The 12,665-nt window shown below is 37.8% G+C and overlaps 1 protein-coding gene across 2 annotated transcripts; it reads left to right on the top strand.

The window, feature by feature from the left end:
* Positions 1-1,331: 1,331 nt before the first annotated feature.
* On the top strand, positions 1,332-12,035 carry LOC590379 (flocculation protein FLO11). 2 transcript variants are annotated; one of them, XM_789986.5, is made up of 3 exons: positions 1,332-1,546; positions 8,227-8,625; positions 9,129-12,035. In XM_789986.5, the coding sequence occupies exons 1-3, from the start codon at positions 1,510-1,512 to the stop codon at positions 10,778-10,780; spliced, it is 2,088 nt and encodes a 695-aa protein (XP_795079.3). In that variant the 5' UTR covers positions 1,332-1,509; the 3' UTR covers positions 10,781-12,035. The 2 variants fall into 2 exon arrangements, with proteins under 2 accessions (XP_795079.3, XP_030839690.1); XM_030983830.1 differs by lacking the exon at positions 1,332-1,546 and having other exon boundaries at positions 7,902-8,625.
* Positions 12,036-12,665: the final 630 nt, after the last annotated feature.

Genomic DNA, 12,665 nt, shown 5'->3' with positions numbered 1-12,665 from the left:
GCGGAGAATATTCGACTCATATTTTAGACAGACTTGTTGACTTATTTACATCACAGCATGAACCTGATTTTAGACTCGTCAGTTTAGTTTTTTTCCAAATGTGTGGCTCTTTAAAGCCTTTATATACCCCCTCCCCAACCCCACCACCCATGTGACCTAAAGGTGTTCCAATATAGTTCAAATGTTTTGAAAGTTTGTCTATAATCAGACCATAACATTTTGAGTTGGCTACCATATGAAAAGGTGGAAATATAATTGGTTAATGAATAAGGCAGTTCATAGTTGCAGTCTGAGCATGAGACGATAAAGGTCATTGCAGACCAATAAGTGCTCATATTAAATGTTGTGTAATCATTATTCATTTATGCACAAGCGGCCGTGCACTCCATGATACACAGGTGGAAGTGTTCTTTGAAAAGGGGAAACAAAGGCTATTTCATTGTAGCACCTCCATCGCTGTAGGAGTAATTATTTAAAATTGTACAAAGTGGGACCTCTTCATGTTGTGAAGATCTATGGATAAATCAGGGTCATTTGGTACAGTGCACCGCGAACTGGTATATTATGATCGGACGTGTTTAAAATATTTCAACACTTTATCATTATCATAAACATTTCAATCTGGGTATTTCCAATCGGTCTTTAGACTTTAGGACTACTGATGTAATCGATGTAATAAACATTTGAAAAGGCAAAAGTATGAAAAGAGCGTCTCAGGTAGGACAAAGTGATGATGATGATGATGAACAGCATTTGTATAGCGCCATTTATCTGCAAAAGCATTCAAAGGCGCCTGGCTCCCTCAATAAAGTGTCTCTTGATATCAGAAATCTTTCAAAATTAGAGTGCCATTAACACGTCCGAGAAAGTTAATCTTTCTTATAGTTATAGCAGAGGGCCCGATTCAGGCACGCGAAGTTCCCTGCTAAGAATTTATATATAGCTTATATTGTATATTTCCTTGTACGTCAATATATATTCGAGAAATTGAAGGCCAAGAATTATGCTCATGAAAATGTTGGCCTGTGTTCAAAAGAATTTGCAGAAACCAGTAAGTCGAAATAAAAGTTTGTGTGTTCATTTGCTTGCTATTGAGACTTGTTGTGGAAGTCCGTAATTAAGACAAAGAAACACGTGTCAAGTTAACTTCTGTCACGCCCACTTAAACCGCGCCCACTTATGTCGCGCCCACTTTTGTCACGCCCACTTTTTCTTCGCCCGTTGTCGTCATGTTACAAAAAAGCGCATAGCAGCTAGCTATCTAGATCGTACTAAATTGACGTTTGCGCGCGCGCGCGTACGCGTAGGCCTACGCAGTTGTATTTTTGCACGATAAATGGAAGGAGACAAGGAACCGAACTGAATTCAATCTTTGAAAAACATTGGAAAACATTTTTTTAATTTCAATTAAGGGTTCTGCTAAGTTGTTTAAGGATCTCAGACTAACTCTTCTCTAGAATTCTACCCTTCTGATTAGATTCTCCATGAGGCATGAGATTTTAAGAGAACATGCTGCATGTTGCAAACAAAAATGGACCTGGCATCGGTAAGTTCAATCTAGATTCTAGACTAGGTCTAAGTACAAAATTCAATGACTGATTCAAAGTTCAAGTTAATATAAAGAAGAGGAGGGTTAGATTTGAATTATCAATCTAAGTAAGTTGACACATTTAAATTTAAAACTTCTTCTATTTTACAGTCTAGACCCAGATATCCAATATCTAGATCTACTTGGACCCATTCTGAGTAGGCCCTAAAGAGAGACTGGTTTACTTTTTTGATCTAACTTTTGTTAGATCGGGCTTCGCTATCGTATCGTTAAATTAGACTGAAGATCGGTAGGCCAGGCTAGGCTATGGCTAGGCCTAGTCAGTACTAGACTAGACCTATATAGTAAAACAATAATAATAAAGGTCTAGACTCTACTATTACTATATAGTCTACTACTCAGCTCGGTATATGATGTTGCACAGCCATACGGTCTAGATCTAGTCACAGACAAGTTAACTAAAAGTAAAAAGTGAAAGTAAAAAGGCCTAGATTATTATTTATAGAGCCGGATCTAGACTAGAAGTCTAGGGCAGTAGAGGCTGGTTGTAGAGGGGGGGGGGGGGGGGGGGGTCTCGTCAACTTACTGGCCTAGGACTTGGTCGTTACGTTAGTCTGGACAACGAGACAGAAATAAAAATCTAAATCTGACAAAGTGACATGTCTTATGTTCTATTTTCTAGGGTCTAAGTTTAAAATATAACCGTCTGGAAATAGGGATGTTGGCAGTAGTACCCCCCCCCCCCTCCCCCCCCCCCCCCGGCCTAGCTTCATCTCTATTCCGCCACATTTGGGTTCATGGAACTAAAGAGATTTAAGCAGATTGTAATGCAACAAAGTTTTCAAACGTGTATTTCTGGTCCATTTGCCTCCTTTAGAACCTACTCTAGAATTTAGAAAATAAATTGAAACTGAAAGTCTGGTTTATTTTGGATTGTGCATCAAATTACGCGTCGACATATTTGCCATTTATAATATTTGAGGTCGTATTGTACAGTCCTTTATTGGTTAAATATTCATTTATATTCGCCCAATACTTCGCGCCTTTAAATAGACAGAAATAAGTGGCTGATATGGGGAAGGGGAATGTTTTAGTGTATTATAAAGGAGCCAGACGTAGTCTCGGCAGAACAAACGTCGATATCAGAGACTGAAGCTTACCTTTAGTAATTAAGGTCCATTCGCTCCTAGTCCTAGTAGTACTAGTAGTACAAGAAGGTACTAAGATTGGACTAAATATAGAATAGTTATAAATCATGATAACAATCACATTTCCTAAATCAGCGTCAAAACGGCATCCCTGTCGATCCAAGTTAGATGTTAATATACCTTTTCCCAGAATTAAAAAAAAAAAGTTATTATGACCCGCATAACTTTTGTTTCCTTGCCTTTCATAAAGTAAAAGTATATGCTTTCAAGTGAAACGTTGATAAAATTAATCCATACATGCTTCGTCGAGCAACATTCTTTTGAAAATGGCACGTCAAAACCTCTAAATCAAGTTTGGCCAGATTTTGGTAAAGCCATGAATACGTTGTGATCTGTGATCACAAAAGCGAACATTATTGAACATGACCTACATGTAATGGAAAAACAACTGAAAACCCAGTGATAATTTGTTTTCATGTGCGTTTCTTTCAATAACAATAACAAGAGTAATATAGCAATCAAAAAATGAAAGATAGGGGAGATACTGCCGATGTTGAATATAAAAAAAGTCACATTTCGTACTGAAATAGGTCTGCATTTGTTTCATTTTTATATTTTACAGCACTGCAACTTTTTTAAATACAAAGAGGAAAATCGGGTGATATTTTTTTTATAAGAATTTAAAGTAAGGGGCATCTTACATCTTGATAAAATGGGAAAGGTATTGTATAATTATAAGAAATAAGAATGTGCAATTTTTTCCTCTCATAATGGGGACTCCTTTCATTCGAAAAAGGGGCACTTTTCATTGCTTGAGGGATAATCATTGATTTGGGGAATATCTAAAGATATACCCCTGGCATCCCGGAAATGGGTTTTCACCCCTATTTACTTTTCCTTTTTTTTCTAACAGCCTTTTCAAATGCACATCATCAGACAATGGAAATCTTGTATTATCATTTCCTTTACGGCATATTCTCATGTGATACTAACGTTTTCCCTGAAGTACCATCATCTGGCACAAAATGATTATGACATGCCATTTTCAAAAACCATATTGCTCGGTAAAGAGTACATGCTTTATACATGTAAATGCAACCAAATGTTTATTTATTATCTAAAAGTATATTACTTCTAGTTATTTTGGTACAGTTCATAGTTTGCTCACAATAATCGTTTTTTCGGGTTTCTTTTTTTTTTTTTCTGGGACGCACTGTAGATTAGCCTGTAAGTCGCTGCAGAAATTACATCTAATAACCCGAATAATATTGTCATCCTTCAAATTATATTCCATAATTCACCTATCCTGATAATTACTTACTATAATATTAGTGGGTTTTTTTCTTTCATTAGGAAAACATCTCATTTGAGCTCTGCTCACCAGTTCACCACTTTTCCTGGTGCTACCATAATCTGATAGGAGCACTGACCACTGATAAAGGGATTACCAGTAGGGTCCATGGGGAGAGAGACAGTGGTCAATCATAGCCTAGTTACTGATAAAGGGATTACCAGCTGGTATCTGATATCCAGTCCAGATTCATAGTCTTCTCATCGCAGACCCTACATCTATATTTATAATAGGCCTGGATTCAGTGTGTCTAAAGTCTCACTTCATATTGTTTTTTTTTAGCAAGTACTAGCTATTTAAGTTTCTTTTACCTATAGAAGAGAACATTGATGTGCTCGGCAATGGAAAAATGCAGAAGGAAAATATAAAGGGAGGATAAAATAGGGAAAGAAGGGTGATAATAAGGAAAGATGAAAATGGAGGGAAAGAAGGAAGAGAAAATAAAGAATAGCATAAGGAAAGATGGAAAAGGAAGATAAAAAGTTTAAAAAGAAATACATAAGGAAAGATGGAAACAGAAGATAAAGAAGGTTAGAAAAAATAGAAATACATGAGAAAAGATAGAGAGAATAAAACAAGGTGAAAATAGAGGAATACATAAGGAAAGATAAAAAAGATAAAATTAGGAGAAAATAAAGAATAACATAAGGAAAGATGGAAAAGGAAGATAAAAGAAGGTTTAAAAAGAAATACACAGGGAAAGATGGAAACAGAAGATAATGAAGGTTAGAAATAAAGAAATACATGAGAAAAGATAGAGAGAATAAAACAAGGTGAAAATAGAGGAATACATAAGGAAAGATGAAAATTAGAAAGACGGAGAAAATAAAGAAGGGCATAAGGAAAGATGGCTAAAGAAGATAAAATTAGGAGAAAATAAAGAAATATATAATGAAAATTGGAAAAGAGATGTTGAAAGAAGGAGAAAAATAAAGAATAATATCAGCCGAAAGGTATATAGAACAAAGGTGATAATAGTGAAAAACATGAGGAAAGATGGAAAGGAAAGATGGAAAGGAAACATTGAGAAGATAAAGAAGTTAATTGGACAAATAAACTTTTAAAAAAACCACCAACCAACAAGCGTTAACTGGACCAAACTTTGATTGGTCATGTTGCTGCATGATAACCTAAAAAGGTCGACTTGAAATAATCGCACTGTCACAAGTATTTTAGTTTTCTGCATAAATATAATCATTACCTTAAAACATAAAGGTTAGATGGCTTATGTATTGGACCAAATCATTAATAGGCAAGCTTGCCCAGTATCTCTTTGATCAAACGACACGGCAAATTTTTAAGAACATTAAAAGAAAATACACTGAAAAACGGCCACTCAGAGTGCCGGGCGCATTCACGATACTGCATGTGGCAAGCTGTTCCGAATTGGGTGGCGGAGTAACGCCTTTAACAGAGGCTATATTTGTCGACCTTACCCGACTTTCAAATGGAGAATCTCACTTTTCGGTGAACGGGGACCGAAACACCCCACTTGCGTGTCTGGTATTACAGACCGCTTTCTTTCCCGATATCTTCGCGTACACCAAGCTTCGAGAGAATGAGCAATCTCAGAATCTGGATGAATGTTGTCCTTGTAGTGTGAGGTTCATGAGTAATTATTGTTATAAACTACGACATATAGTATGGATGATAATGTTTGTCAAGTTTATTGCGGACTATGTCATCCTCATAAAAGTATTAGATCAAGTAAAAAGGCTTCAATTAAAATAGTTAAACATGACCAGAAATCATTTCGATGTTAAGATATTTTTGACGCACTTCTCGTCATGATATTGAATTTATAACATACAACGAAACGAGGACATCATAATCATAAAGACGTTCGTTGTGCAGATATGTATTTGCTTATTAATACATACAGTGACAAAAAGAATAATGCGCTATAATCATGAGTAAAAAACCAAGAGGTTTCGGAGAAAGGTAAAAAATCATCCGAGCAGTCAATTAGGCAATTCTTCAACAATCTTTAATATCAAAAAGTGAAAAGGTTTAACTGTCGTGATAAAAATGAGCTTGTCATAGAGATTTATTATAAAAGTGAGCATCGAAATGTTTCTTTAACGAACTGCTATAAAATTTTGAAACCAAATACTCTTGTGCTGAAATTTCATATCCTCAGTATCGAGAAGCATAATGTTCCATTATGGTTGCATCAACTATTGCAAAATAGATTAAGTCCTTCGATGTCTTGTAATGCCCTAAATGATTACTCAGCTAATTATTATCTTTCTAAAGGATTGTAGATTTGAGAGTTTCTGTTTCTTTCGTGTTACATGCAATGGACTTTCAATCATCACGGCTTGATGTGTTGTGGGGAAATAAATATTGTATCCTATACGTATACGGATCATATTAAATCGAATAAAAGTTTTATGAAATTCAATTCTTATTTTGCCAGAATCATCATTTTTTTTAAATACCGTCTTTATAACGAATTCCAAGAAATATGCCGTCTGCCTAAACAACCACCCCCCCCCCCCCTATTTCAAATTTGACGTCTGAGCCCCGGCCACTCCCTATTTTCAAATCCTTGATCTGCCGTTTGGGGGGGGGGGGGGGCAAGAAATAGGCAAAGAAAGTTGAGTAGACCTTCAGATTACGCACGGAATAAATGTAACAAAAACAATATTTACAACATTCTATTCTTGCTTTAATACCTCAAAAATATTTAACGGTCAAACCAACAAAATGTATGTTTTCCCGGCCTTTTCTTATAGGCCTAGGCCTACACCATTTTTCTAAACAAGTTCGAGTTTATTTCGTCTATGCGAATAGATTTGGTGGCGGAGTAACGCCTTTAACAGAGGCTATATTTGTCAACCTTACCCGACTTTCAAATGGAGAATCTCACTTTTCGGTGAACGGGGACCGAAATACCCCACTTGCGTGTCTGGTATTACAGACCGCTTTATTTCCCGATATCTTCGCGTACACCAAGCTTCGTGAGAATGAGCAATCTCAGAATCTGGATGAATGTTGTCCTTGTAGTGTGAGGTTCATGAGTAATTATTGTTATAAACTACGACATATAGTATGGATGATAATGTTTGTCAATTTTATTGCGGACTATGTCATCATCATGAAAGTATTAGATCAAGTAAAAAGGCTTCAATTAAAATAGTTAAACATGACCAGAAATCATTTCGATGTTAAGATATTTTTGACAATTTTAGACAATATCATATTTAATTGTGTCCATGTACTATATCGAACTAGACAATTATGATGAAACTTGAAAGGAACATAATTATAACCAGGAAGTTCCTGATATAACTATGCTTATAAAGTGAAGCAAGGAAGATGAAACTGGCATCTCCCATGTATACCGGTAGCTATGAGAATGGACATAATCCGAACCTATATGAGACTGCGAATAAGACTAGAACATCATGGAGGAGTTCCAAGCAGTACTTATCAAGGTTGGGCTGGCGATGTCCTGGCAAAGTTTGTTTACACTGCAGATTAGGGACTCTAACTCTCTCTTGCTCTGTGGTGAGCTTACCACCAAAATGCACCCCACTTTCGGGTCCAAAGTGGGGTGAAGTTTAAATGGACTGTTTTCGTCATGTGTTTTCCACAGTTACCTCATAAAAAAAAACAGTACTCGGCGTTGTACCTCAAGAGTTACAAGTTTCATGTTTTTTTGAAATTCGTTTGAAATATTTGACCGTTTCAACCCCAGGCTTATAGAATAGTGATTTATATAATAATTACATTTCTGAATCACAATTATACAGACAAAATCAGGTCTAGAATTATCAGGGAGAGGCGAGGGCGGTGGTACAATGAACTTTTTTTGGGGTATATTCCTTGGTACGAAAGATGAAAATGGACACTATGGCACTTTGAATTGCCATTACAACATAAAAGGACATGGCAAATTCCACGATTTTAGATTATTCTTTAAAATCTGACGAAATGGAAGTGGTCTAGTACTTTAGTGTATCCATCCATTCTCACTCTAGTAGAAAGACATATCTAAGGATTATATTAACAATGTGACAAGCTACAATTTGATAAAGTTTTTTCATATAGCCTTTATAGGCCTATATCAATTTAGACAACATTCAGTCACTTATATATGGCTGCTAGTCCTATTAAAGTTTGGATTCTCCTTCAGTACATCTGTTATTTTTACTATCCCCTTCCCCTCCTAGACGAAGAAGATGGGATAGGACTACATGTAGATGATGAGCTACAAAGGTGTCTTCCCCTCAAGAAACGGCATCCGACTTGCGCTCGATGCCGCAACCACGGGCTCATCCTGGACCTCAAAGGCCACAAGAGATTATGCGAGTACCGCTACTGCCGGTGTACTCGATGTATCGTCGTGAGTCAGCGGCGAGTGGTGATGGCCAAGCAGGTAGCCCTGAGTCGAGAGCAGGTGAGACAGCACAGGCAAGACCAGGACACCTCTGAACAGCTACGGGAGAGCCAACGCTTTCATCATGATGTACCACTGCCTCCTCCAGTGATTGATCTCACCTCCGAAGGACCAAATTCAGATGAGATGGCGTATCCCGTTGTTCAGCCGTCGCCAGATTCGACAAATATCGGTATGTTTCTTGCGAGGAGACGGTGTAATTACAGTTAAGGAATTTCGTTTACATAATTTTACAAGGCTAAACAACCTTAGCCTCTCCAGCTCCACTTCAAAAATATATATTAGCTTGATATTTTTTTTCCTTTCCTACCAATTAATATTCGTACTTAAGTTGGCCTCAGTTTGCGCCTCCCCTCCCCGTCCCTTGAATCCTGATTCTTCCTCAGATCTTAATCCTTCTGAGGGATGATTAGATTGTAAGAATCGATAGTAAAGTAATATTCTTATATATTTGCTCTCTCCATAATCATGGTGGGAAAAAGGGTTTGATTCGATTGTTCGCATAACTTGATAACCGAGAACACGAAAATGTTACCCATCTTCGTCATTAATTGTGCCGACAATGATCAAAACAGTAATCATTTTATTCGAAAGGAAATGATGGCCACAATTGAAGGAATCTATACAAATTTAATGAAAGCAAAATATTGCTTAAACTTTTCTTTTCTTTGACAGGATACGGCAACAGTCCATATTCTTCGTGGGACTCGTCTCAGGCGAACTTATCACAGCCGACACAAATGTCGTCGTCGTCATCTCAGAATGTTTTTGGACAAGCGTCGCAGTACTATCCCACATCCTTCCAGTCGGCTCAGAAACTTGATTCTCATCGACCGGGGATGGTCTTCACAGCGAATCCCTCGAGTAGGCGGATAATGCCAAGTCCTATTATGACCTACCAATCCAGTGACCCGCGGGTTACAAATCTCAGCGATCGAATCCCTGGAGCCTCGCCGGCCTCCCAAGGAAATTTTGAACAAGCGCCACATTATCACTCAGCATCATTTCACACCTCTCAGGTCGATGAAATGTATCGACCCCAGGTTTCTCTCAGTGCTTATCGCACCGTGAGACCATTAACACCAAGTTCTATGGTCGCGTCTTACGAATCCATGGACCCACCATCGGGATATTTTCCTAGCCGAATGACTGCAACTTCAGCCAACCTTTCGTCAGCTCATAGTGTTATGGGACAAGCGTCACAGTACTGTCCAAGACCATCATTCCATTCATCTCTGGTAGATGAAACGTATCGATGCCAAGTTTCCGTTACAGCGAATTACAAGACGGGACCGGTCTTCCAAAATCCCATGATGGACACAGAGTCGGCATATCGTGACAGTTACATGTCGGCAAACCCGCAGATGAATTCCACTGCCGCCCCGCGGATCAGTTCCATGCCCAACACTTTTTTTCGTGCCGGAGAAACAGTACAAAGCATGTGCTACTGTAACGTCCCAGACCAGGCTCAATTTCATCCCCAAGTGTCCACCTTTCCAAGTTCGTTAAGAGTATCACCTTTCGATGAGCAAGCGACACCAATGTCCTCGTTACCTCCAAGCGTCGTGACGGCGGCGCAGCGATCTTATATCAATACAGATCGACATCCATCGCCAAGAGTTACGTCAACAGCTGCGTATACATTTCACACAATAGACGAGCCTCCCTTCTATTCGCAGAATGACATTCCCTACCAAGACGACGAGCCTGCATTCCGGTCACAAAGAGCCACAACATCAGAACAATCGCAAGACATGCCCCTAGATCACTCGGACGACTTTTCCTGGAGTCCGCAAGCGGTAACCGCGACAAAAAGCCCAGAAGCTGTCTCGTCGGATCACTCTCCTGAACCGTCCTATAAATCTCGTCGTCCTTTTCCTCTTAGAATCACCATCCCGTCTCTACAGACGAATGAGAGTAGCTTCACCGACATCCGATCTCCAATCGACCCATCTCCTACTTTCTCACCATTCAGCTTAAGCCTCCTGGCAAACACGACCCTGCCGACAAGTGATATTCCTTCTCCTGGATTCTTTACTTCTTCTCTCCCTTCCTTCAACTACCCCTCTCCGACGTTGCCCACTCAGAGCTCTCCCGTCTTTAGCTATCCGTCTCCATACACCAACCCTTCCAAGTACGCAGGAGTACCTTCCTTCCAGAGCCTTGCGGACTCGCTTTTGCCTGTGATGCAAACCAGCCAAGTGACATCAAACTTCGCGGAGCAGGTTCGGATCCCGCCAAAATATGACGAAGACCTTGATGACGATCGGGAGGGTGACGAAATTGATGTTTGTTCTTTAGGCCACTATGCCAGTGATAATTTTTAACGTTTTCAAGACCTCGTAATCCCATTTGTCAGCTTGTCAACAAATACAATTTGATTTACTTTGAAAGAACTTTGCATAATAATAATAATGATAATTTTAATGTGAGTAAATAAAAATGAATGCAATTTAACATATTCAAATTCCTTGCGGTATAAGTTCTGCTCTCGAACTCGATGATTCCGTAATGTTAACAGGAAGATTGGACAAAACATAAATATACCCGACGGCGTGCAAGAACAAATATATTTAGTATGATTAGCTTTTATTTTCATTTATTTTTTTGATACCTATGTCTTCATATTAAAAGGTAGTAGATGTTTGCTGATCTTTTTCCCCTTTTAAGATTTTAAGATTCGTATTCCCTTTTAATGAATATGATAACCCGGTGCGTGAATTGCCAATAGTTTTTTGTTTTTCGTGTACCAACAGATAGGTCTTTGTGTGCATATAATTCGATCTTAATTAAATCAGGATGAATAATGAGATTCGATATCATACATTTATGACTTTTTGTGCGTCACTTCTTTTGAATTAAAAAATCAAAGAGTTTAAAATGTCGGAACAGCAACAAATTATGTCAATCCGCAAGACAAATTACCAATCGACACTTCGTTCTTGTTGGATGATTCATGAAAGATTCTCATTACGTAGTTGAAATTAAATGCAGTTTTTATGAAGTTAACATCCGTATCAAAGCGAGTCACGTGAAAAGAAACAAAACAACACTTTTATTGTTAGATACAATGTATTTTAGCATAATTTTCACTCAAGTTGCTCTTTAATTAAATGGGTTTAAACAAATCTCGGCATGGACGACTTGATCTTTGAGGGCGCAATGCTTTTAACTTGACAATGTACTTTGGATGTTAATTGATTTTAAAAGCAGTTTCAATTGCTCTTTTTTTCTCTTTCTCTTTTTCTCTATTTCTGCCCATCTCTATTTACGTTATATGTCCTTTTTTTTCTTTTCACTTTATCTTGCATTTTCTCTATTGATTTCTTTCCAATATTTTTGACTTTTTTTAAACTTTCTATCATAGATGAGATCGAACAAACTTTGATACATACATGTATATCTTGTAAAAACACTGTTTTTCCGATTCCTACATTGCTTCATCAAGCCGAAATCAAGCATCGGATTACAATAAATAAAACTATTTCACTCTTATTTGCAAATTGCAATGTTTGTCAGGTTATAAGCTGTGTACAGACTAACCCAAACAATAAAACTAGATGTATAATTTATCTCACATGCAAATTTGTACAGCTCTCATCATTACAATTTTTTTTTTTTTTTTTTTTGCTTCTATTTTCTTTCTTTTTCTTTTTTCCTTGTTTACTATGACGAAATAGTCATACAAAACATCAAAACATTTTTTTTTCAACACGGAGTGAAGAACTGAACAGATGAGGGGACCCCACGATCCCCCCGCCCCCTTAAAAAATGATGAAAAAGAAAGAACAGAAGAATGAGAGAGGAAGAGAATGTGAAGAAGGATGATATAGTCCCCTCCCGCAACTCCACGGCCTTATCGTTATATCCATCTTGTAAATTCGGTGCCCAACATTGCCCAAAGTCATCCCTCAATGACTTAACCCATGCTACACAACTGCCAAATAAAATATTTCTTTATACCAAAAAAGATTGGACATTCCATCCCAAGTATGTGTAGATTTAAAAAACAGACAAGGTTGCCCTTTAAGCCCCTTCTGTATATAATTTGTAATGAAATAATGTGTATATGGATAAGGAATTAGGAGAGATATGTTAAAGGCATCAGAGTAAACGGTGCAGAAATTAAGCTTAATACAGAGCTGCCAACTAGTACGGATTTCCCGTAATTGGTACGGAAATTAACGCCCATTACGGAATGTTGTTTAAAAT

Source organism: Strongylocentrotus purpuratus, unplaced genomic scaffold (assembly GCF_000002235.5).
Source record: "Strongylocentrotus purpuratus isolate Spur 01 unplaced genomic scaffold, Spur_5.0 spur5_contig_831, whole genome shotgun sequence".
NCBI lineage: Eukaryota > Metazoa > Echinodermata > Echinoidea > Camarodonta > Strongylocentrotidae > Strongylocentrotus > Strongylocentrotus purpuratus.
This window is presented reverse-complemented; position numbering and strand designations above follow the sequence as displayed.